This window comes from Podarcis cretensis (assembly GCF_951804945.1).
Source record: "Podarcis cretensis genome assembly, chromosome: Z".
Classification (NCBI taxonomy): Eukaryota; Metazoa; Chordata; class Lepidosauria; order Squamata; family Lacertidae; genus Podarcis; species Podarcis cretensis.
This window is the reverse complement of record NC_137184.1, coordinates 742,715-767,968: the sequence shown is the minus strand read 5'-3', so window position 1 is coordinate 767,968 and position 25,254 is coordinate 742,715. Positions and strand designations below refer to the sequence as shown.

The 25,254-nt window shown below is 44.4% G+C and overlaps 1 protein-coding gene across 8 annotated transcripts in view; it reads right to left on the bottom strand.

Moving 5' to 3' along the window:
• DENND1A (DENN domain containing 1A) overlaps positions 1–25,254 on the bottom strand; it is a 279,415-nt gene that overhangs the window by 174,561 nt on the left and 79,600 nt on the right. For all 8 annotated transcript variants that reach the window (XM_079961977.1, XM_079961981.1, XM_079961979.1 and 5 more), the window contains exons 4-5: positions 12,454–12,503; positions 3,559–3,678 (exon numbers count right to left, since the gene is read on the bottom strand). In XM_079961977.1, coding sequence (XP_079818103.1) covers positions 3,559–3,678; positions 12,454–12,503 — 170 coding nt within the window. The remainder of the gene's footprint in view (positions 1–3,558; positions 3,679–12,453; positions 12,504–25,254) is intronic.

The window sequence follows — 25,254 nt, the reverse complement described above, 5'->3', positions numbered from 1 at the left end:
GATCAGGAGTGAGGAAGCTGAGGCTCTCCAGGTGTCACTGAACGGCAGCTCTCACCATCCCTGACCACCGGCTCTGCTGGCTGGAGCTAAGCAAAGCTGCAGGATCACAGGTCCGCCCCCCCCCCCCCCCGGTCTTTGGTGCCTGTTTATTTTCCTATAATTGTTAAACATGGGACATCATAATTCAGAGGCAGCCTCCCTCCAAAACATGAGCTGCATTTCACAGCATGTCCTCCTGGCATGCTACAGAGACATCTACCAGGTCACTGCTGGAGACAGAATGCTGGGCAACAGTCACTGTTCACCTGATCCAGTAAAGTGGCTATTAAAACATAAAATAAAAATCCTCATATTCTCACCAAAGAATAAAAGGGAGCAAGCTGGGACAGAGGAAACAAAGATGCGGTAGGAACAAATGTAAGTTTTGTGCACTTTAAAGAAAAAATTAGTACCACCATTTTAGAATAACTAATGGTATTATTGATACTTTTTACAAAACAAGGTTTACAGAATGAAAAATGAGGCAGGGAAGGAAGGACGAAAAAGGAGTTGTGTATTAAAAGGAAGTACATTTTTAGTACAGATAAAAAGATATAAAATGCAAGGGTCTTCCTATGAAAAATATCCTGTATCAGGAAGTGAGAGAGGAAAAGCAGCAGAATCTCTGTTTGAACCTTCCTATTAAGAATACTCATTCAGTTTTCATTGCTATTTAATAGTGCCAAGTTGCTTTTAAATTCAGAGAACATGCTTGCAGCAATGCCTCTTCCTTTAAATTCTCAAAAAAGGTGGTGTTTTTTTAATCTTGCAGTGGGTAAATTGCAGGTTTTTAGGAAGATATATTTAATATAGTTTGGAACTTCAAAATCACAGAAGACAAGCTGACTGGGAAGAAGATGTGATGCGCTTTGTGCTCTGCAGCGCCCTCTGCTGATAGCAGAGCAGAGCAAACATCCTTCGTTAACCTAAAGGAACAAGTCAGTAATCCACACACAACATTTAAGCATGTCACAGAATAAGTTTCAAGACTCATTAGAAGCAGCCCTTGAGGAAATGGGGAACTGTGGTTTGCCAAAGAAACTATAAATGCTAAGCCACAGTTACAAATTATCTACTTTGATCTCCAGGATCAGCTGAGAGAAGCTTTCCACCAATTCTTTCTGGGCAGCAATGTGAAAAATGACTGTGCCTGAAAGCACTCAGGGCCCCTCAGAGTTAGATGGGATTCCCTTCTCTTAGAGGCCCAGGGGAGCCCTGACCATTGGGAGGACATTAAACCTTGGAAACATTTGCATGCTCTCCATGCAGAAACGGGCCGTTCTCATGTCCTGTAAAGGACACACCTTCTCAGCCAGCAAACACCTTCTGAGAAACCTGGAGACCAAACCTACCAGATGGGAGCCTTGGGGCACTGAGACCTCCCAGCGAAGGACAATGCAGCTACGCCAGCCGACTGAGATCAGCAGCCGGGTGCTTTCAGCAACTCCATCTTCAAAACAAACCACAAAACTGACAGACCAGTGAAAGATTTAGATGGAACCAATTTCCCTTCAAGGATCTCTTACATCCACTTTATTCAAAATAAATTTTACAATCGCCCAGGGATTACGTGCGGCCACAGTTCCTCCTTTGAAAAGTAGCTCCTTTCCAGCGCAGCAGGAGAGAGCGGGGTCTTTTGGCTGCGCTTCGAGTCTTGAGAGGAGAGGGAGGGCCATAGTCAGCGGTGAGCACCTGCCGTGCAAGCAAGAAGCCCCAGGCTCCATCCCCGCTGGTATCTCCAGGTAGTTGGAAGAGAATCCCCTCTGAAGTCCTGGAGAACCTCCTGCTTCCTTTCCAGAGCCATTACTGTTTTTAACAATAACCCAAGGAAACTATATTTACTCAGACAAACCTCATTGCAAGTGCAAACCAGCCATACCCTAACCTCCCAGAGTTCCAAGCAAGGGCAGCCTGGGCTGGTGAGGTGTGATTTTGGCCCAAGATAAGCATAGTGGGTGGAGGAAAAACTGCTGCTCACCAGGCTCAACTCCACAACTCATCTTCAGGACCAGGGCCAAGTCCAAGAGCACAAGTAGTACAAGAACACACAACTGTCCGAGGCACCATATTTTTGAGCAACATTTATGTGTGGCAAAGTGGCAGTGGACAAGTTTTATTTTCCTCCCAGCCCCTGTACGGGTGATATAATTTGGGTTTTTCTATCTGGATTTTCCACTTTAGGCACCAAAGCATTATTGGTCAACTGCTTGATGAGCCTTCACTTATCAAAAGCTTCAGTCCTGGTTTAGGAGCAATTAGCCACGAGGGTCATTCTTGAGGAAACGGATGCAAGAGGAACATAGTTGCACTGCAAGGGCCAGGGATACAAAACAGAACACAGCCTGCACCCTTAGTAGTCTTTGTAAACAAGGTCAGCTTATTTACGCCGCAAAATATGTAGGGTCGTGGTGCCTCAGTTCTGGAACACCCTCTGCCTGGTGTCATATGGCTGGTCACATGTTTCTTTGTCACTGTTCAGTGAGAACGGGCTCATTTTTTCTTGTTTTGCTGACTACGGTTAGAATGTTTTTGAGCATGGGGTTTGTTGTTTCATAGTAATGATGTTGTGTTCCTGTAATTCGATATTGGTGAGATTTTTACTGTTATCTTAATTGTGCTCTGTGGTTTGTAATGGTATGATTTATTTTTACGTAAACAGCTTTGAGGTCACTTGTGGCAAAATGGTGTATATAAGCACGTTGCTGTTGTTGTTGTTGTTTCAATCATTGCTGAGATGTGCAGCACTCATTTACATGCATATACACTCTTGCACTGTTTATTCATGTGAATGTTACCAAAATAGACTGTGTCCGAACCCTTCCCAGGGCACCTCAGTGCACCAGAATCAGGGAATACCTCTCTCTTTCTTAAAAACTGAAGCTCCTCATGGGAAGAAGGAGGAGAAGGAGGAGGAGGAGGAGGAGGAGGAGGAGGAACTGTCCTCCTGTAAAATGAAGTGAGTGCAAAGGATATGGGAGCCAGGCAAACACGCTCCTGATTAATGCCAACAAAAGTGGCCAATGCAGATTACCTTTGTTCACACAGCAACAGTCTTGTGGCATGCTTGAGAATGACATGATGTGTGCCGACTCCCAAGGAATACCTCTCTTGTTCCAATCAAAACTCCTTCACAGAAAAATTACCTATACAGACTTCTACGCAGCCAGTTTGTGGCAGCAACTGTCCTCTCTCGCAGCCAGTTCACCACAGGGACAAGGCGATGATTCTCCCATCAACTCAGAAACAACTGAGTCAAAAAAATTTAAAAATGCTGATAACAGGAGAGAAAGAATGCCGGAGCACAAGAAGTTTTCTGGCACACACGCGCGCGCGCGCGCACACACACACACACACACACACACACATCTCCTGAAGTCCAGTGACTTCCCGAGGAACAGATAGGAAAGTGATTCTCTTAACAGCTGGAAAGTGTTAATTAAAAGCAACAGAAGCAGGATGTCAACATTGCTTCCCAGAGCAAGGCAGTGGCGGCAGCAGAAGGGCTGCATTCTGACTTACCTTAAGATACAGAAGCAAGTCTTGGCCCCCGATGATAAGCGGCAGAACCCAAACCTCTGCTTGCTGTCAATGTCTGTGAGCACAAAAGTGAAGTTCTGGCCAACTTGGCCAACTGTGAGGCTGGAAATGGGGAGAACAAAGGAATCTATTAATGGGCTGTTCATTGCAACCACGCCAAGTATCTAAACAGACTTAAGTCACTGAACCAGCAGCACTTCCTCTCTCTGTCCCGCTTCTGAGAGAAGGAAGGCAGGGAAAGCTCCAGTTCAGCTGGACCCATCGTGGTAAGTACAGTACTACCTAAAACCAAAACTGCACCAGCCCCAAACCTTTGAATTTAGGGATCCCTTAAATTTATGATACTGAGGCAGAGCCAACATCCCACGTGTGTTTGCTGAATCACCTCCCCCCCTGGCTTCTTTGCAGATTATAACCTTACAATTTAGGAAGAGTTTCATGATTCACATTTATTAATAAATAGTACGAACCACAGGGACAACCACCACAGCACTAGCCATAATACTAATACTGTAGTGTCATCACTGAACACAGTTGGGATGGAGCACCTGTGGCCCCCAGGTGTCACCCCAGCCCACATGGCCAGTGCTCAGGGGTGATGAGGACTGAAGCCCAGCAGCTTCTGGAGGGCCGGACACATGACTGCTTTACCAAGCCCAAGAGGACAGGTCTCTGTCCTGAGAGGCTTCCAATCTAAAATTCAACCCAAGGGAGAAAACGGAGGGGGGGGGGAGAAGCAAGGATAAACAAGGGGAAATAGGCAGTTTTAGTCAAATGGATTTAGGCTTCTTTACAGGGTGCAACAAACTTTCCCTCTTTGTCTTCTTATATCACGGGGTAACAGTCAGTGCTTCAGTAAAGGAAACAGGAATGCCAACAGCCAGATGAGAGCAATGTGTCAGTTCTGCCAAAATTAGTTTTGAAGATAGGAGGGTGCATCTGAGCATGCGCAGAGTGTCTTTCCCTTAAATTTGGGATTGCTAGAGATAGGCTTCCACGACCTCTCTCCACCACTGGAAATTAGCCACTGAGAAACAGCACAATAACTCAAGGTAATTTTAAAGAAGCCAAATGGCCTTCTGAAACACTGAAGACTTTTCAAAAGGCTTTCTGCCCCCAACACAGAGCGAATACGTAAGATGACGTCTCCTATGACAACATGCATGCATTGCCAAACAATGCTTTTTGCTTCGGTTAATTAAGATTATGATGATTAACTAATACTTCTTTAAACAGGTGACAACCCTAGTTTTTAATAGATTGATCTAACCCAGCTTTCCTCAACCAGTTGTTACAGTTCCCACCACAACCTAATCAGCCAAACATTGCAATCCTACTTTATATAAGTGGGTTTCTGCAGAAGATTTGTTTGGTGGCAAATACCATCTAACACCTTCTCAGCTAGACAAGGCCAGTGTTTTGGGTCTGATCTTTCGTGGGAAGTTATTTGTTTGTGTTAAGGATGTCATCACTAACAGAGATTCTGAATTACTAAATCTTTTTAAAAGCCAGCCATAAAACTGGCTAGGTAGGGGAAAACCCAACATATCTGAAGAACTGCATAAGCCTTTTGGCTGTTGTGGCCAAAACTGCAAGTTTCAGCCAGGTGTGTGAAGACACTACCCAAAGAAAAAATGTTATCTCTCTAACTAGGCCTTCCCGTTAATTAACAGAAAGGTTATATATCTTATTTAAGAGAGATTTTAAATTCCATTCTATGTAACCAGGTATTTGATACTGCTGATTACCACCAACTGAAGACAACTAGTTTTAGGTCTGTTTGTCCTAGGTCTTTGGGTATATAATTATAGGTGGATAACATTATTACTACTACTACTACTACTACTACTATTATTATTATTATTATTATTATTATTATTATTATTAAATTTACATGAAGCTTTCAAACTATGTAACACAACCAACACAGTTATGCAGCACTCTCTCTTTTTTTATATAAAAAAGTAGACTCTATGTCCAGAATAGAAAGCTTTGAGTTTTCTCAAGAAACAGGGAGAGAACTTTTGGTTACTTCTTTTTTAAAACTAAAGTATTCATTTAAGGGGGGAAAACTGCACACAAAAGGGATGCTGTGTTTCCAGGTTTGGATAACATTTTATACTTTTAATAATACCTCAGTTCAGAAACGTTCAGACCCATTTCCCCAAGTTTACTACAAGTAAAAAAATTAACTACTGTATTCCAGGGACAAAAGGGGGGGGGAATTAAATGGGAGTGCAGAATATGCCCTAACAAAAAGGCGCAGCCTTTCCTTTGAATTGTGCCTGAATGCTGAACTCTCCAGAGTCCTCCTCCGAGAGGTGCTGTAGCAGCAAGCCTGCTCTTCACCAAAGCTCGCCCTCTCTGCACAATTGCTCCAAAGCACACCCCACACACCAAGGAACAATATTGATAACACGGTTCATATCTGAGCCTTTCCTGAAAGTTATGATCAACTTGCACTCTGCGGCAAGGTGCTCATTTGCCTTGCCTACAAGAGAGCAAACAATGCAACAATATTGTTTGACAATGCCGGGCCCCCTCCTGCCTTGCAAAGAAGCTCACCTCTGTAGGAGCAACTCCTCAAACACTCTTAAAAAAAATACATCTCTGGCTAAAAACCGAAGCAGAGCAGGGGGAAGAAAGGCACCTGAAGCTAAAAGCAGGGATACAAAGCCTCCTTTCCTAACACTATAATTAGTAAAGGATATTACTGCTAGCAGCTTGATAGCTCTCTCATAAATAACAGCTTGCTTTATACCATGTGTGAAACCTATTACTTAAAGCATGAATTTCCAGAATGGGGTACAGGAGGAAAAACGTATATAACATGCAGCCTAATTTCTTTATGCTTTGCCAGGTTTTTGTGAATGCCACATCACACACAGGCAAATTGCAGGCTTGTGATCCTGAGCCCACTCCTACAGAACAATCAGGCATGGCTCAGAGACAAAGCAGAGGACTGGATCATTCTTTAAGAAGGCCAAAGGCTAACAATACTTAGCATGTGTAGAGCACTTTCAGCATTCAAAGTGCTATATACTTATTTTCAAGAAAACCTCAGCGCAACTCCATTAAGGGTTAGGTCGGAAATATTATCCCTATAGAAGCAGGGAGCTGAGGCTTCGAGAGTGACCAGCTAGCCTAAGGCCACCTGGAAGATTTGTGGCTAAGCTGAAATTGAACCAGTAGCCTTGAAGTTTCTTCCTTGTGGAAACTGCACAACAACAGCTCTTCTGATGCATGGAGTAACTCTCCGTTCATTCATACAGTTGTCTTGCTAACTGCTGCATTTGTAAATAAATTTATGGTGGCACACTGTTTATTCTTCAACCTGGGTTACCTTATACCCATTAGGTAAAGGTAAAGGGACCCCTGACCGTTAGGTCCCGTCGTGACCGACTCTGGGGTTGCTGTGCTCATCTCGCTTTATTGGCTGAGGGAGCCGGTGTACAGCTTCCGGGTCATGTGGCCAGAATGACTAAGCCGCTTCTGGCAAACCAGAGCAGCACACGGAAATGCCGTTTACCTTCCCGCTGGTGCGGTACCTATTTATCTACTTGCACTTTGACGTGTTTTTGAACGGCTAGGTTGGCAGGAGCAGGAACCGACACCCCGTCGCGGGGATTCGAACAGCCGACCTTCTGATCGGCAAGTCCTAGGCTCTCTGGTTTAACCTACAGTGCCACCCGCGTCCCTATACCCATTGGGAGGGATGTCTAATTGCTCAACCCACTTTTTGAAGGTTTGCAAACCAAGATTGTCTCAGAACTTCCATCTGTCAAAATGTAATATGGGCGGAAAAAAACAAAATAAACTATAGGGAAGGCAGAAGGGCCGAGACTAAGGAATCTGGTGCAAGAACCCTCTTCATGTAAAAACCTATAGGATGACATTATACTAGTCTCTCTGCCTGCCTTGGTACACCATCTGCAGAAAGATCAGGCTCAAACCCAGCATCACCCTTACACCAGAGGTTGTAAGGGTGGATAAGTACTGCCTGCTAGACACCTTATGAAATGTCTAGAGCACTTCATTCTGTGGACACTTATCTGCAAAGCAACTGCTCTCTCCTTGGGTCTGGGCTTTGAAACTTTATTCACAGGAGAGTGAGACTGGCAGGCATAAAGACCTCTCAGCAGGAGATTGGGCCAGGTAAACACCCTTCTGAATTCAACCCCCTAATTCTCTCTCATTCTTGCAGTGTAAAAACCTATGATGAGATCCAGGTTCCCTATTATTAAAATGCAGCTTGGACCTACAAGTAATGCAATCAGGAACTAGGGAGGCATCCTCACCAACGTGGGAATCCTGTGAACAGCCGAGGCAAAAGGCCATGTCTTCTCCAGATGAGAAAACGGGAGCCTGAGAATGAGAAGGCAGCAGAGAAGGTCCCAGCAATACAGAAAGGGAGAACAAACAAGCAATGCTTTCAATGCCAGGCCTTTGCCTAGGAATCTCCAAAGACCCTCTCCAATGGCCATTCTACTTGGTCTGTGGATGCAAGGTTACTATGGTGATCCAATGCTTAATTTTAGTAAGAGGAAGGTTAGAGGATAAGAGACATATGCCACGCTGGTCCACAATTAAAACCAGAGCATTTATGAGGCGGGCACAACTTCTATGACAAAAGGAGATTGGTTTTCATTAACTTGCTAAGGCACTAAGATAAGTCTGAGTCTCCCTTTTCCACAAGTGAGAACCTCTGGTTCAATGATCCCTGAGGAACGGGGGCAGGAACAGTCTCTTCTATGGTTCAGTGCTGTGCTAGTAGCTGGAGCTGCAAAACCAGCATCTAGGAATTCCCTAGGCAGGGAAGTCAACATTGTGCAGGCCAAGAAAATATCCTGCTGGCCCGGCAGTCAGGGCCCAGACAACACAACCATTCACTGCTCTGCCGTATGCCAAGCTGCAGCTGACGACTCCCCAGGAACCTCACTCAGCTCTCCTTGCCCAGAGACAGATTCCCAAACTTACCAGTCACATCACGGCTCCCATCACCATCTGCACCCCCCCCCCACTTGTCACTTTTTGCCAGGATGACAAGGAACCATTTGTGAGTACTCTGGGATTGGTCAGTCAACCAGCCACCAATCCACCTATCAGTTACCTCGTTCAACCCACATTTTACCAGCTTCCTCGCAAGAATATCACGGAATACTTTGTCAACAACCCATTCCTTTTTGTGAATGATGAAACAGCCACAAAACAGCAAGGACTCCAGCTGGGCCACCCAAAAGCGATGGACAGGATGAGCATAGCAAAACTGGAAGCCACCCAGAGTGGCAGGGGCACCCTGTCAGATGAGCTGGGCACAAATAAATTATTATTATTATTAGCCATCGGGAATTGTGGGAAGCCCCCAGAGTGAGCCAAGAAAGGGCACTGAAGGTAGGCAGAGAAGGAGGGGGGGAGGCGCCTTTTTCCCTTCCCAGAGCAAACAGTGATTATTTCACCAAGACCATCTCTGGGTAATGCTTGCCAAAATTACAGCATTATCTCTAGTTACTCTTTTATTCAATTAAAAGTTCAAAGAATCATGAAACTGAGATGAAAGGAACATGGGGTGGGGGAGACAGGCCAATGTTCGAGGGCAGGACAATTCTCCACCAGCGCCAAGGCCTCTCAGCCCTTTCACTCCATCCCAAGATCCACCTTAGCTTGTGCCAAGAAACAGATATTAGCTTCCTTCCAGAAAGGGACCTGCCCAGAATTGATTGTCTTAATCAGAGTTATAAACCTGGGGCTGTTCAGATCCGCATAGGAAGAGGTAGGGAAGTAATTGACAAAGCTCATTTCTGCTTCCAGTGTATGAGTCTTTTTAAGTTGCAACGGCTACAAAATGGTGATGAGAGGATGGAATCAGACTCCCCTACCCCTAAGCCCTGCCACAGAGATTCATGAGGTTTTGCCACATTCCTCTTCCACTGGGGTCTTTTTATTTAAGAAGCTGCACAGATACACAGGCAATTCAGCAGAAGACCAGTGTATCTACAGGGCAGGGAAGGAATTCAGTGGTTAACTTCTATGGGGAGGGGGTAGGTCCTGGAGCTGAAGCTTATTGTGTGCCCCCTTCCACACTAACATGAAAGCTCTGTAGCATCCCCAGACACAAAGGACTCTGCACACCACCAGAGGCACTCTTTTCTTCATTATTTCGCTTGTTACAACAATTGAGTCCAGCATTCAAAGCATAAATTACAATTGAGTACAGCATTCAAAGCATAAATTAAGCCCCGGCAAAAGTGTGTGTGTGTGTGTGCACGCGCGCGCGTTGTATATACAAAAAATATCAACCAATATCAAACAGGGTTGGGGTGAGTTAAAGAATGGGCTGATGCTATTAAAATGCCCAACTCCTGTGTTTATCCTCATGTCAGTAGAGTTTTACTTTGTTTTTTTAAAGAGATTTTTGGCTTTTAAAAATATATAAAGAACATATTGATTTATCCCCTGGATACATATTCAGTCTGGCCTGTGGGGTAAAAATGATAGGTGAACAAATGCTCAGAGGAAAATACAAGTATGAATTGCAAATAATCATGATTTATTCAAGGGTGGGGGTGGGGAGACCCTCCTCCCTGCAGATGCCATGCAAATTCCACAGAAATGAGGAAAACATGTTTCTGGAACGATTGTGATTAAGATCAGATTTAGATTATGGCCAAAAATAGTTCTTTTTTTAGTAATTTTTATTTACGGCCATAGGCCCATACAGGTAAAAACGACACATAAATAACAACTTGTGCACGTGGGGAAAAAAGCCACTAAACGTTAGTTACTGCAAGTCTAAGGAGATGGGAGCCCGGGAGCGGCAGGGGTACCACTTCACACAATGTGAATATTTACTACCAAGTGAACGAGGAAATACTGCTGTTAAAAAGTCGGCAGCAAGAGCATCTGCTTCTTCTAGATATTTGCACTAGAAGACCAGTTGTGTGGTTTAAGACCATGCTTTCCATCGGCTGCAGAGCACAGGAGGAAGGTGTTCTTGGCAATCCGCTTCCTTCCCCTAAAGGCTCGGCAGAGCTCATCTTGAGACATCTTGCTTGTCCACACCCAGGGTAAAGGCAGCATAAGGAAATACCAATACACAAGGCAAAAGGGAACTTTGCTTTTTGGTAGGTATTTGCTATCATTTCTGTAGCTGGGTTAGAGATTTGAAAGTGCTTACCTGGCCCAGAATGGGGCACGTTAAGAAGCAAAAATAAGTGAATCAGCTATATTATCATCACTATCATCTCAGTATTCCTAGCTCAGGAAAAAGAGTTCCTAAAGAAAATGTCACAGGCAAACTATTCGGCTAGTACTAACACAGCTGCCCCAAATATTCCCCATTAATATATGAAGCCCCCTTCCAGTGAATTGGATGGCAGTCCAGTTAGCCCACTACGGCCTCCTCAGGCTAGAAGGAGCTCTTCAAGGTCTCAGGCAGAGAGGGGCTTTTCCCATCACTGGCTATGTGGTCAATTTGAGTGGTGACGCTGGGGGTAGGACTTTCTGCAGCAAAGGCTGCACTCCACCACTCAGCTCTCCAGGTGAATTTCATATGGATATTCATATGGATACTCAAAGGTCAGTACAGCGTCTACTCTCTGAGGTCTGCACCCCTGGCGGCTGCCCAGTTGGCCTGATGAGAGCACCGGCCCTAGTCACAACTGTGCAGAACTGATTCAATCCTATCTTAGCTATGTTAGGAATTGATCCCCAAAACTAGCACCAAAAGAGAATGGATGGGCTGATGTTGCGTGGATGCCGTCTCTACGTCAGGAGGAGCTGGGGGGTTAAATGGCCAGCGGCTGCTGCTGCTGCTGCCTCCGCCATTGGCTGGGAGCTGTTCCCCGCTCCATCCTCTGAGGAGGAGGAGGAGTCGACCACTGAAGTAGCACCACACTCAGCTTCGCGGTTGACTTCCTGCACTTCCTTTGAGCACTGGGGGAGGCTGGCCCCCTCTCCCAAAAATATTGAGGGGGCCCAAATGGGCTCGGCCCCTAGGAGATGGCACCCCTGACTAGGACATTTGGCACAGTGGAATGATTTGAAGAAAAAAAACTACTCACCTTGCCACTGCTATTCCTCCCTTTCTGTCCTCCCTGGAGTCTGCTCCTGTGTTCTATCTTTCCTCTTCTGTTTGGCCTTAATGCCCTTGGCCCCATTTACCTGCACCGCCATATAAGCCTAGTGGCTGGATTGGGCCACACAGATTTTAGTTTGCAGACACCCGTGAGCATTGCATAGCAACGCCAACCACGTCACGTGGCAGTGAGGACAAACAGGAAGGTGTATGATGGCAAGAATAGCAGCAGCAGCAGAACAATGAGACTGAGGGCTAAAACCACCAGATGTGGAGGGCACTAAGTAGCTCTGGCTCAGCCCAGTTCAAAATCCAGATATTTAGCTCCAGATATTGAGAGTGCATGGGCGGGAGGAAGCACACATATTTTTACTACTCCAATCAAAACTTTTGAAACTCTAGAAAGCGAAGTTCCAAAATTAAATAAACACAGCAACTCACACTTGCAGAATACCTATAACCATGGTTGTAAATGCAGCAAGTTGTCAAGCACAGGAGTCTAACCATTAAATCAGCAGAAGTTTTAAGTTTGGCATTAAAAGCTTCATTAGTAGCAAGAAGAAAAGTGATACGACTGTTGGTCGAAGCATGGTAAAATTTAAACTTTTTTGATGGTGCCTATAAAAATCCTTAGAAAAAAGGATGTTGCCACTGTAATTTACACTTGGGTGTTTTAAATCAGGTTCAGGTAGGAAAAGCATTAAGAACGATGCGGTTTTTATTCTCTGCAACTGTTTTATTGACAGAGGGCTATTTTTGTTTTTGTTTTTCCCTTCTTGTAAAGTACAGAAATCTAACACTACCTGTCCACACAGAAGGGGAAGCAGAACTTGGTCAGAGTCTGTAGAATTTCCTGTGGAGAGAAAGGGGGAGAGAGAGAGAAAAGAGAGAGATAATTTATACATCTAATGGGACCAATAAATCTAACATTAACCACAGAACACAATCTTATAACTTTGCCCTGAAGAAACAAGAGACAGATGAAGAGAAATGTGCTTTATCAATTACATGGAAGGAGTACCAGGCAGTCAATCATGTGAAATAATAAACATGATCAAACTTCATTAAAAATGAAAAATTAATCAAGATTCACACATGGGCAGGCAGCAGGAGCCCTCCAGCGGACCTCCGGAGGGAAGGAGGTGGCTGAGTCAGTGTGCGTTAACTTGCCTCTGGGGAGACGCTCCGACCTGACCATATGGACACCAGCGAACACCATCCGGCCAAGACAGCTCTTTGGCCTGGCAGCATTTCCTCTCCTGGCACAGCACTTGCTCGTATCCTAGGAACAAGGGCTGCTGGGAGTGGAAAAGGCTTCCCAACAAACACAGCACAGAATAAAACCAGCAAAGGCTCTCTGGAGCTATCCTAGGCCACACTGCAGGGGGGTCACAGGCAGCATGGAGGTTTTTAAGAGAAGGCTTAGCAGAAGTTTGCTTTCGGGAGAAAATTACAAGTCACAGAAACTTACGACAGTGAGCTGAATAATACAATGCAATAATGTAAGTAAGGGCTGAGGGGAGGAAGTTAAGATTCCATCTATATGTATATTTCTTAAATCTTGAAAACAAAACACTTTAGGACCATCTGTTCTCTGAATATCCCTCTAAAAGGAATCGCAGAGATTAAGTTCTTCTTTGTTTAATGTAGTTCAGGAAGTGAGGTACACAAGCACAATAGCGCGTCGAGGGAAAATTACCCAGAACAGCGCAAGAACCGGGGAAGCTCTAGCTCTGTGTTTAAAAGTAAAAACATTCAATATTGTCCTTTTTATAAAAACCACATTACGTTGCCCATTCTCTACATATTTACATATTCAAGAATGAAGAATAAGTCAAGTGGTTTTTGATGATTTTTTAAGTGGAACTACATTAAACAAACACTTGATAAAATTAATGATCAATTTACAAAACGAAGCACTTTCCAGGCCAGTAATAATAAATTATCTGTGCTAGCAGAAGTGATGCTTCGTGCTTCATTTATTTTTAAAACCACTTCCATCATTTAACAAATAAACCACATCAATCTAATCACCCATTCAATGGAGCAGAAAACATATTGACTCTCCTGGCAAGAACATGGTCCTCCTACACAATTCAATTGAGCATGCCCCATTCCTTCATATGCTTTCAAGCTCAATTGCTCAACACTGCATCACCTATTTAAAAAGTGGGGAGAGGAGTAGCATTGCCAAATTAAAGGTTATGGAGTACAGCCACGGGAAGAAAGGGCCAGGGAGAGAGAAAGAGGAGTGGGGCACAATCTAGGGCGGGGCTGCTCTATAATTTCTCTTTTAAAAGCACAGAACAGCTTGTTTAGACAATGGAATAGTTTAGTGCTTGGTTTATCCCAGGTCTAATGCTTGTGGAAACCAACAAGTGAGACAAAATTCAGTACCTATGTGGATTCCTGCCAGGAGCTTAACAACCCCTCTGTCCCAGGAAGACAGTGAAGAAGAGAAAATGAGGTTGATTGTCTGCTGGGTACGGTTTGGTTTAATGAATCGCAACCAGTGCCTATTAGGGCCGGGCAGTGTCTGGTTTTCAACACTGTGATACATCACCAACTAAACATCACAATATGTAGAGGCTAACAGGGAATGTCCTGGCAACTGGGGCCTAAAACTGACAATTCCTTACTTACCTTTAGCCTACTGCTACAACTGTTGTCTTATATAGTATGGGTAATTTTCTCTAAAAGTAAAGCTGTAGGAGTGATTAGTACCATAGGTAAGTTGAAAGAATGTTCCCTAATAGACACGAGGGACACACAGACAAAGAGAGGGGAGGAGAGGGGGAGAGAGAAGGGGAGAAGGGAGGAAAGAGGCAAAAACAAGAGGGCAAGGTGTTTTTATTTTCTTTAACTCAGAAGTAAATAATCCCAGTTAACTTTTCCAGGGGACTAGCATTGGCTTCCAAGCAAGCTGGCAGCAGCACTGGGGTTCTGGGGAGACGAGGAGGAAAGGCTTCCTCTTCTTGCAAGGGTCACAAGAGGGCTTGGGTGTCAGGGTCTCGCAGGCAGACGCTGCCAGCAGAGGGAGCCCAAAGAAAGAGGAAGGAAGGAGAAAGGGGTTCCCAGCAAGACCAGCATCTCCCTCAACCACCTACCAGTCTGGCACCTGCACTTAAAACTAGAAGCTCATGGGGAAAGTTCCCGGGTGGGCTACTTTCTTCAGGGCCTGCTCTTGAGCTTCTCTGTAGATGGCAGAGCAACAGGGGCAGCAGGAATGAGGAGACGAGCAATGACCAAATTCATGTTTTCCCACATTGCGATTTTTGCATAGCACATGCACACATTGTGATTCACAATACAGTGGACCCTCTGGATACGAATGTAATTCGTTCCAGGGGTCTGTACATACCCCGAAAAATCCTCAAGTAGAGGAGCCACTTCTGTGCATGCGTGTGCGGTGAATCTCGGAAGAATAGACTTCCAGGTTTGCCACGTTCGCAACCCGAAAGTTACGTTAACCAAAGGTAACGTAACCCGAGGGTCCACTGTACATTGCCACGTCAAATATTACGAAATCAGGACCACAAGGGGGACTTCAAACTAGTATTGATCAGTGTATTGACACTTCGCCCAGCCCTAATGTCTGTGCCAGGCTATTTTCTGTCCTAGGCAAAGCTAATCCCTTGCACGCACCCCCCCCCCAAATACTAACTTCCATTTTCAAAATCAGGCATCCTGTAGAGAAAATGAAGAATACAAAAGTTTAAACTGCTATGTTTATTTTAAATTGCAAGAATAAGGAATACAACTTTGATTATCTGTCTGAAATACAAAAGAAAATGTTTTAGCACATAAATCCTTTTGAATAATCTTGTAAATTTAAGTCTCTTTAAGTTTTTCCTTTGCAAATTCCTTCAGGTCAAAAGCTTATGCTTGGGCACGTTCAACTAATGTAGCTGCCAAGCGAACTAGTCTCTTTCTCAACATTGTTAAGCATATTTAAGTTTTTTTATGTTTGAGCTTTGAGAAACTGCTTGCCACGGACACTGGAAGTGTGAGAAGGATCCTTAGAGGAACAGAAATATTGGGCTATTGCTCAGACCTTCAGCACCAGAATCTTTTGTTTCCATTGCGCATCAGTGATTTTTCCAAATCATTGCAAGCCTTAAGTACATCTTCAGTAGATTTTTTGTTGACACTATAAATATCATACAGGAAGCCAAAGAAGGAATCACATTGCTGTGGCTGTGGGAATATATTCAATAGATTGTATGGTCATGTCTAAGTCAGCATAGCAGAAACCTACTTTGAATTTCTGTGTTGGATCTTGAGGTCTCTTCTTGGGCCTCCTCCTCAAACTACCCTTTCTTTCTCCTTTCTCTAACTTGTTCTGTCCTCAAAGGTTGAGAGAATTTCTAGTTTCTTTGCAATCTCAGTAAAGGTAAAGGTAAAGGTAAAGGTAAAGGTAAAGGTAAAGGTAAAGGTACCCCTGCCCATACGAGCCAGCCATGTCCGACTCTAGGGTTGTGCGCCCATCTCACTTAAGAGGCCGGGGGCCAGTGCTGTCCGGAGACACTTCCGGGTCACGTGGCCAGCGTGACGAAGCTGCTCTGGCGAGCCAGCACCAGCACAGCACACGGAAACGCCGTTTACCTTCCCGCTATAAAGCGGTACCTATTTATCTACTTGCACTTAAGGGTGCTTTCGAACTGCTAGGTGGGCAGGAGCTGGGACCGAACGACGGGAGCTCACCCCGTTGCGGGGATTCGAACCGCCGACCATACGATCGGCAAGTCCTAGGCACTGAGGTTTTACCCACAGCGCCACCCGCGTCCCCATATTGCAATCTCAGTAGCATCTGTCAAAACTTGTTGAAAACCCTCATCACCTCTGCAGCCCACAAGGAAATTCTTGGTCACTTGCAACTGGCTGGTAGCTGAATTTTTATCAGCTTCCTTATTTTGTTGTAGCTTGCTTATAAGATTGGCTTCAAAAAAGGGTGTTGTACCATGTAACAAGGAATACCACAAACTTGAACTTACAAATTGCAACAGCAAGCTTCAATTCAATACATATTTCCAGAAAAACCTTTTAGGCTTGTGTTTTCAAAGATCTCTATTAAAGCATCATATATATTACCAAGATGATATCTCAGTGGTTTCAGAGCATCGATCTGACTCTCCCATCTTGTTTCACTCAATGGCTTAACATTTATGCTATACACAGCTAGTTAGAATTTGCCAATGCTGGGTCAATGCAGAGAAATAATTAGACATCTGTTGAACCAAACTGAAGAAACTAGTTGCTTCCAGACAACAACAGCATCATTGACTACCAAGTTTAAAGAGTGTGCATTGAGGGCACAAAAAAGGAACATAGGTTTATGTCCAGGACTTTCTTTGGTACACAATTTGCCTTTCAAGTTACTCCCATTATCATAACCTTGACCACACAGATGCTCAGTTGGTAATCCCACTTGCTCAAGCTGTCCAAGAAGAGTTTCTGTCCTAAAGGCACTTGTAGTCTCCTTTATCCCAAAAAAATGTTCTCTTACGATAACATCAGGCTCAGACATCTCATTATCTAATGGTTTTATTACATCAACATAGCATACAATCATTGTCATTTGTTCAATATGACTAACATCAGGTGTGCAGTCCAGAATAACTGAGTTGTATTTGCCTTACTTTGCATGCGCTAAAATTTTCTGCTTTATAGCACCTGCTACAAGCTGTTTAAGCTCATTTGGCGTATCTTTTCCTACATGGTGAACCATTTTTTTTTATCTTCAACACTGCACAAATGGTCATTCATGATGAGATCAAAAGGGATAGATATTCTACAAACTCCAAAAATGTCCATTGCTAGCTATGTACAACTTTTCAGCTGTACCACGGTATGCCACATTTTGCAAAAGCAATCAAGCATTCCAATATTCTTCAGAATATAAAATAAAAGTAAAATATTATCAGAAATTTATAAGATTCAACAAAAGCTAATCTGTATAAAACTATGCCCCTCAAAGGTCAGTACAGCGTCTACTCTCTGAGGTCTGCACCCCTGGCGGCTGCCCAGTTGGCCTGATGAGAGCACCGGCCCTAGTCACAACTGTGCAGAACTGATTCAATCCTATCTTAGCTATTTTAGGAATTGATCCCCAAAGCCACAAAGGGAGGCTTTCTGGTTTGAAAGCAGGGACATGTGGAAAACAAGGCACATGGATATTCCCACCTACTTGCTGTCAACAAAATTGGCAGAGATTTGGACTGTTCATTTAACTGTCTATGTAATTCCAAAATCAATCCTAAGCCCATGCAGTACATAACTCTTCCGAAGAGCCCACAATTCCAAAGAGCGGTGCTATTTGAGATCAAGGCGCACTGTCAGCAGCTGTTCTACAGCTCTGGAAATTCCTGCCACTAGAAACTCAACACAGACTGAACATCAGATGGGAACACTCCAAGTCATTGTATTCATTTGGGCTGGTGATGGTGGAGGTTAAGTTGGTGATTAGCATGAAGTATCTTCAGGTTCACTCATTTTAAGCCTGACTGCTTTTAGCACAAAGCGGCTCCAACAAGGAGAGCTACCGCCATTAAATATTTTAGGTCTGTGAAGCACCACGTGACTACCGTTTCAAGTGAGTAAGCACAGCTGTGTTCCTGCCATTCTGTGGGGCAGGGAGTGTTACGCAGCCAGAACTTTTCTAAGTGGATGGGATACAGAATTTAAATGGCTTAGGGTGGGCCAAACCAAACATGGTGCCAAGAGAACATGAGAAACCATAACCTATACGCTCTGCAGGTCTCATCTCCCAGGTCTGTGATGCCAACTCTACGTTCATATTTAATAATACCCTCCACTCACTCATTATGAAGCCGCTGAGCGGGTGGGGGGGCCTGGAACCATTGCCAGCTGCACTGGGCAAGGTGCAGTGGTAACACCTGGCTACAAGAGCCATGCGCTACCAAAGCAGGAGTCTCCCCCACATCATGCCTTCACCTCCTCAACAGATTTGCATACAAGCCCTTCAACTGAGAGCCAGGGTGCTGCAGTGGTTAACAGTGTTGAACCCTGGCAAACCAGGATTCAAATCCCTACTCGGTCATGAAGCTCACTGGGTGACCTCAGGTCAGGCACTCACTCTCAGCCTAACCCACCTCACAGGGTTGTTGTGAGGACAAAGTCAGCAGGAAGGTGAAGCATGTATGCTACCTTGAACTCCTGGGAAGAAAAATGTAATAAATAAACAAACTCCATAGCTGTGTGCTTTTAGAAAACTCATTATCCCCCCCACCCCCATTGCATTGCATTGTTTGGGGACTGAGGGTCCACCTTTGTACATGCAGGTACACAAGCTTCTCTTCTGAAGCACAGGCTCATGCCAATGTCCACACCTTTCCTACGGCTAACTTTGCTTTGTTATGGTAACCTCAGGGAGACAGAAACAAGAAATCACATTCATTTTTGCTTTGATTCATGGTGCCTCCATGTGACAAAAACTGAACATGCCTCCCCTCGCCACCCCTTTTTCTCCACCATTGTGTGTGTGTGTGTGTGTGTGTGTGTGTGAGAGAGAGAGAGAGAGAGAGAGAGAGAGAGAGAGAGAGAGAGAGTTGGGGGGGGGGGGGAGAAAGCAGAGACACATACACAAAGCCCAGGAACCAAGAGGGAGGGGGGACGCAGCTGAGAAGATGCAAATCACCTCGGTAGCTGCTGCTCAGGGTCCCAGGGGCAGAGTGTGCCTGCTTTCTGGATCAATCTCCAAGTTTGTATTTTCACAAATCTTTTTTGTATGCAGTTTGATTTTTAACATTTTAATGAGCATTAAAGGAGAAAGAGAGTGAATCCATATCAGCCAGTCCCTGTCGTTAAAGCGCAGGGCATGAACCGCGTCCCGGGGGGGTTCCAGGAAAGCGCCTCACCGCTGGCTCCAGGACATTTGCCACCTGGCTCAGACAAGGCCCCCCCAACCCCCAACTCCCATTCTTTTCATAATGAAAATACTGCTGACATTATAAACCCCACATGGGCTTTTTAAAATCCCTCTTCATCGATCCAGCAAAATGTGTAACTTATTGGCGACAACACAGCACTCATTGATTAAGTTTGGTTTCAACACCAAAGTTTTCAAAATAAATGAGTCACAAGGGCGGCAAGGCAGTTCCCTTGTGTTGTAAAGTAGCCAATGGAGAAGGGGGCAGCCTTGGGGCCCAGGGACTGCCCCACTCCGGCCACCAGACAGGGGCACCAAGAAACAACTCATTACTTACTCACTTTTACAGCCCAAGGAATTTGAGGCAGGAGTTTGCTGCTATTGTTGTTTTGTTGTTTTTGTTTTTGCTGTTATTCCAAGGGGAGGCCAAGCATCATTCACACACCCAGTGGAATAGATGAGAGAGACAAGAGAGATAGAGACACACTTTAGCAAAAGGTTCCCCCAACCCATTTCAGAACTGAGTGGAGAACTGAACAAAGTTTCACATATTCAGGCCTAACCCTCTACCCAGAATATTTTATTTTATTATTTATTTCATTTATACCCAGCCCTCCGCCAAGGAGCTCACGGTGGCATGCGCCACTCTCCTCCTCCTCCTCCTCCTCCTCCGCATTTCATCCTCACAGCAACCACCCTGTGAAGTAGGTTAGGCTGAGAGCGAGTAAGTGGCCCAAGGTCGCCCAGTAGGCTTGTGGGGGATTTGAACCCTGGTCTCCCAGAGGCTCAGAATTTAACTTTACAATCTAGTATTATAGTTAAAGAAGCATATGGCGGTGAATGCCAGAGAAGCCAAAAGAAAGGCAAGCTCAAGCCCAACCCTCCAACAACACCTATCTGTCTCCTGTTTCCTGTGCCCACCCAGTCCCTTACTCTCCCTTGGGGCAGAACTCACATTTTTCGAGCAGTTCCACGTAGGACTATAGGGGTCACATTCTGTCTCTCTCCCCACACTCCAATCCTTCCTGTTGCGGTTTTCCCTCGAGACACTCACACACTCAAAAACTCTCTCTTACTGATCTAAGAAAACAACTCCTCACCTGACTCCTTTCTCTGCCCTTTGGAAATCCATTGTTAGCAATAAGAACAAAAGAAGTTTTTTCTAAAGCAAAGCAAATTGCCCCCAAGGGGGTCCTGTGCTGTTTACCAGCAGGGCAATGGCTACCAATAGTTTTGAGGTGGAAGACATTCTGTTTGAAGAGCAACTAGCTAACAAGATGGCAGCCCAAAGCTTCCAGGGCTCAACCCCAAAAGCTGTTTTCAGTGCTGGAACTCGACAATACTACCTGCACCATGAGCACCCCAACGCAACACAACAGCAACACTTGGTGGTACACATTTCTCTCATCTCTGCATAATCACAGCTCACTACCAATTATTTCAGTGGATGGGACCCAGGACATGGGACTTTCAACAAATGCCTACTGCTCATATTGCTCATCCTCTGGGCAAACAAGCTGGGTGGTTGTGACTAAGGGTGCGCTGACTCGTCTTTAAATTAAGACTGTTAACAAGACCACAAATCTGATACAGGGGCAGAATCAGATGGAGAGGAAAGTGAATGGAACCAGAGCCAAGTGGCAGGAGATGTGCTTTGCCCAGTTCCAACCCATGGCATATCCAGTTTAGAGGAGAAGGAGGAAGGATGAAGGGGCAGAGCTTGGAAAAACTCTTCACCACTGCCTTAGCCAACAGGCAAGACTGGGCTTGCATAAGGTAATTTCCTGCACACCTAGAAGTCACCACGTTCATCACAAGTAGGAGTCTAAGGAGCTTCTCTTCCAATCATTTGTTTATTTAAAATATTTACACTCCACTCTTCATCTGCTTCAGTTCGGGGGCAGTTTACAAAATCACAACACAATTCCCTTTGCTTGATAACATCAGATGTGCCCCTGAATGTAAAACTTCAAAATAAGGCTGGCGTGGGAGACCGGCCGTCCTTTTAAGCCCTCCCTCTTGCCTGTACAACTGCGCTGGTGTTTTAAAGGGGGCCTCCAAGGCCAGCTTCCAAACTGATTTCAGGCAAACTTAACTGGGAAGAGGAAACCTGGGGGTCATGGAAAGATATAAACATGCAGACTGCCCTTGAGATGGTTGGCTGGCACCACCCCATGCTGGCCCAGGTTCCTCAAGCTTTCATAATGTAGGAGCTTGCTCAAAGACAACGTCTATGGAGAAATTGTCAATGAGGAGGCAACTTGCTCCCCCAATGAATGGACCATCTAATCCACTTTAGGAGAAGCTGAGGAGTTCACAGAAAGGAAAACTGCTTGAAGGTGCAACTGGACTGGCAAGGCAGGGAGTGGCAAAAGTCATCCCTAGAGATTGTGAAGAGGCAGCTCAGTCAGAGAACCTGCTGGTTGTGGGGCGGGCCCATACACTTTCCTTCTGTGAAAAGACACCAGTCAAACAGTAAATCGCTCCGTTATGAACAATGTATAAAAAGGGGAGGCTTTGTGACAACGTGGATATATAAGAAGCAGATTATGAAACAAGAGAGTTATTTGGGAAGTCCCGTTGTGTTAAGGAGCAGTTGCTGTTTTTAATGAAAGCAGGCCATAGTTCTTCCTTCTTATTTGCAGCTGAAAATAAGGCTATTTAAAAATAATGCTTCAGAAACATGGTATTCTAATAAACAAAAGTTGCTTGCTGATTGTCCCCCAAACTATTGATCTTTTAACTTGGTGCACAATTAGAGCAACACACATATTTCATCTTGCTTGCAGGAGCAATGAGAAGCTAAGTAAAGGGCAATGAAAATCCTTTTAGTGGAAAGGTCCAATTGCCCCACATGGGGAGAAAGAATCTCAAAATATAGGGGGAAGTTTTGTAAGCAAAGCAAGAGATGTATGGATTTAAAATCAGAAATTCAAAAGTAGCACACCGATGGGGAACTATTTACTGTCTGGTAAGTGGGGTGGGGAGAGAAGCCCGTTCATTATCAGTTTCGATAACCCCTGACTTTTTTTTAAACTTGATTGTGCCTGTTTCGTCAAATCCACCCCTAAGGCCACCAACCCTTCAAATCTGGCTTGGACGTTACACAGGAGGAAAGTCCCAGCCTCCCAGAGGTCCTGCTCCTTATACAACATAGGCAAAAGCAGGAGATAATGGGCCTGGGCTGAATTCACTGCTCTGTGCTTCTCCTCCTGGGACACAAGACCTAGCAGATGTGATAGAAAAAAATTGTGCCAGAGAAAAAAAAATAGCTCCGGCTTGTTCCTTTAATGGCATTCACATGCAAAGAGAGGGGAAAGGGAACCTCTCTCTCAGCCATACAGAATTTAAACACAGACATAAAACATTATGCTAACTTAATTCAAACATAATTTTAAAATTCAGACTTTCTCGGTAGCATTAATAAAAATTTAAATTCAAATTTAATAAATAATAATTAATGCTGCACTGAAAATACATACACACAATGGAAAGCTGAAAGTTCAGATTCCTTTAGTCCCAGTTTATAGACCAAATTACAGGGAAAGAACCACTGAGATGATTAAATCTATGTATGCGTTTGTCCTCATAGTGTCTTACACTAGTGTCATACACCTTTCCTTTACAAATAAAAAGCAGCTTATAAATACTCTGAATAAATAAAACAGCACCCACAAAATATGCAAGAGCGCTAAATGTACTGAGCAAGCTGATTTTGACGACGTGGTCTTCTTTGGCGATCACTCGTGGCCAAGTAAGATTGTCTTCCATAAACACAGTTTTAAAAGTGAGTCTGTAAGTGACTGAGGAGGCCAATTCTGGATCCACACACCCTTCCACAGTGGGGACATAGGTTCCCGGGCAGGAGTTGATCACAGTGAGGGTTCCTTCCTCTTGGCGCATTTCTCCCTTTCGTCCTGAGTTCAAGTGTCTTCAAAACCCATGACACCTTTGGAGCACTCACAGACCAGAGTTTCCCAGCTGTCAGTGTTGATACAACATTTTTTAAGATTTGCCTTGAGAGAGTCTTTGAACCTCTTTTGTTGACCACCAGCATTACGCTTTCCATTTTTAAGTTCAGAATAGAGTCAGCTCTTAGGTAACTTTAATTTCAATTGGTCTTCTCCAAGTAGGTAGGAATATCACCTTCAGTATAGGCAACAAAGCAGCTATAAATGAGCTGAGAAAAAAGTATGTACTAGGTAACCTTGCATTTCAAAACACAAGCTTTTGTCATTTTGTCTTCTAACTCTGCAATGCAGAGAAAGTTTGGGAACGTTTCCTGCAGGTATTCAAATCCTCCTGGAAACTAGTCTTCAGAAGACTCCCGTTATACCAAGCAATGAGGAATAACGATTCCCAAAAATCATCATTTGGCCTCTCAAGGGCAAGCTCGCTAAATATCACAATAAACTTCACCCTCTTAATCAACAATCCTGCTTCCTTCAGGTGAGAATCCTGCTCCCCACCTCCTCCATGCCACCATGTGTGTGTGTGTGTGTGTGTGTGTGTTAGATGACAGATATAGATATATAGATGATATAGATATAGCTATAAATATATAGATGATATAGATATAGATATATAGATGATATATAGATAAAGATAATAACACTGATCTGCCAAATAAAACCAAATTAATGCAAATCTTTTTTATAAACATCCACAAACAGTTATTTAAGCTTTTGAAAAGTTGGCCTCATTTGAAAGCATGAAAATGGGAGTAGGGAGAAAGGCTGATGCGCAGGGCAGCTTAGAGGCTGGCTCCTTGCATAAATATTCAGAAGGAAGATTATAGGATCCGTGTTTGGCTGTCTTAGGTTTCTCCAAAGTCCACATAGAATAGCAAAGAACAAAACTAACGAGAAGGAGAGCAGATGTTAGACAATGCAGCAACCCCCCCCCTTTCCTCTCTTACCACGGCCCCCCTCCTGCCCGCCTCCCTTGGCTGTACTAAGGCGCTTTCATCCCCCCCCCCCTTTCCCAATATGGTTAGGTCATTCAAGGATTCTCCTATAGACTCTGCATTGTGGTTGAGAGCTATAAGCTGGACCTCTGTCAGCTTTCCAAAAGTTCCCAATAAAAAGGCATTATGCAAATGCTACCTCTCTCCTACAGTCTCTCAGAAAAAGCAGAAAAGGCCTCCAATAGGCAGTCGTTGGAGTATTAGAAGTCCCAGCCTTCATTTCTGTATGGTTGTGTTTGCCTTAGGGCCATGCTGCTTGTTTTGACAGTGGATCCCCCCAGATAGTTGGGATTAGTCGAGCTTGTTTAGATAAACTCGAAAATCAAGGCCTTCTTGAGGTAGATGGCTAGATGTAGCTACCGAGTTTCCAGCTGCTGCCTTCTTTCATCCCCAAACAACTGCAGATCCACAGTAGATATCACAGCCACAGGCTATCTCCCATACATAAGTACAAAATTAAAGGCTGCTAAAAGAAGCCTTTGTAAGTCTTCGTGCTAAAATAAGGAATCTGTACTGTATAGTTTAGACATGTTATTCAAGTGAAACACTGGAGAGCCTTGCAAAGGACAAGTTTACTGAAAGAGGAGGAAGCCGACCACCCCTTTGCACAGAAACAGGCAAGGCACACATCTTTTAAACTGATGGCCAACATATTTTTTACCAAATACTTCAAAAATGCATAGTATCAAAAGAGATCTTGTCAGGAGAATTGTGACGGAGCATAGAAACCTGCCTTATACCAGGGTCAGA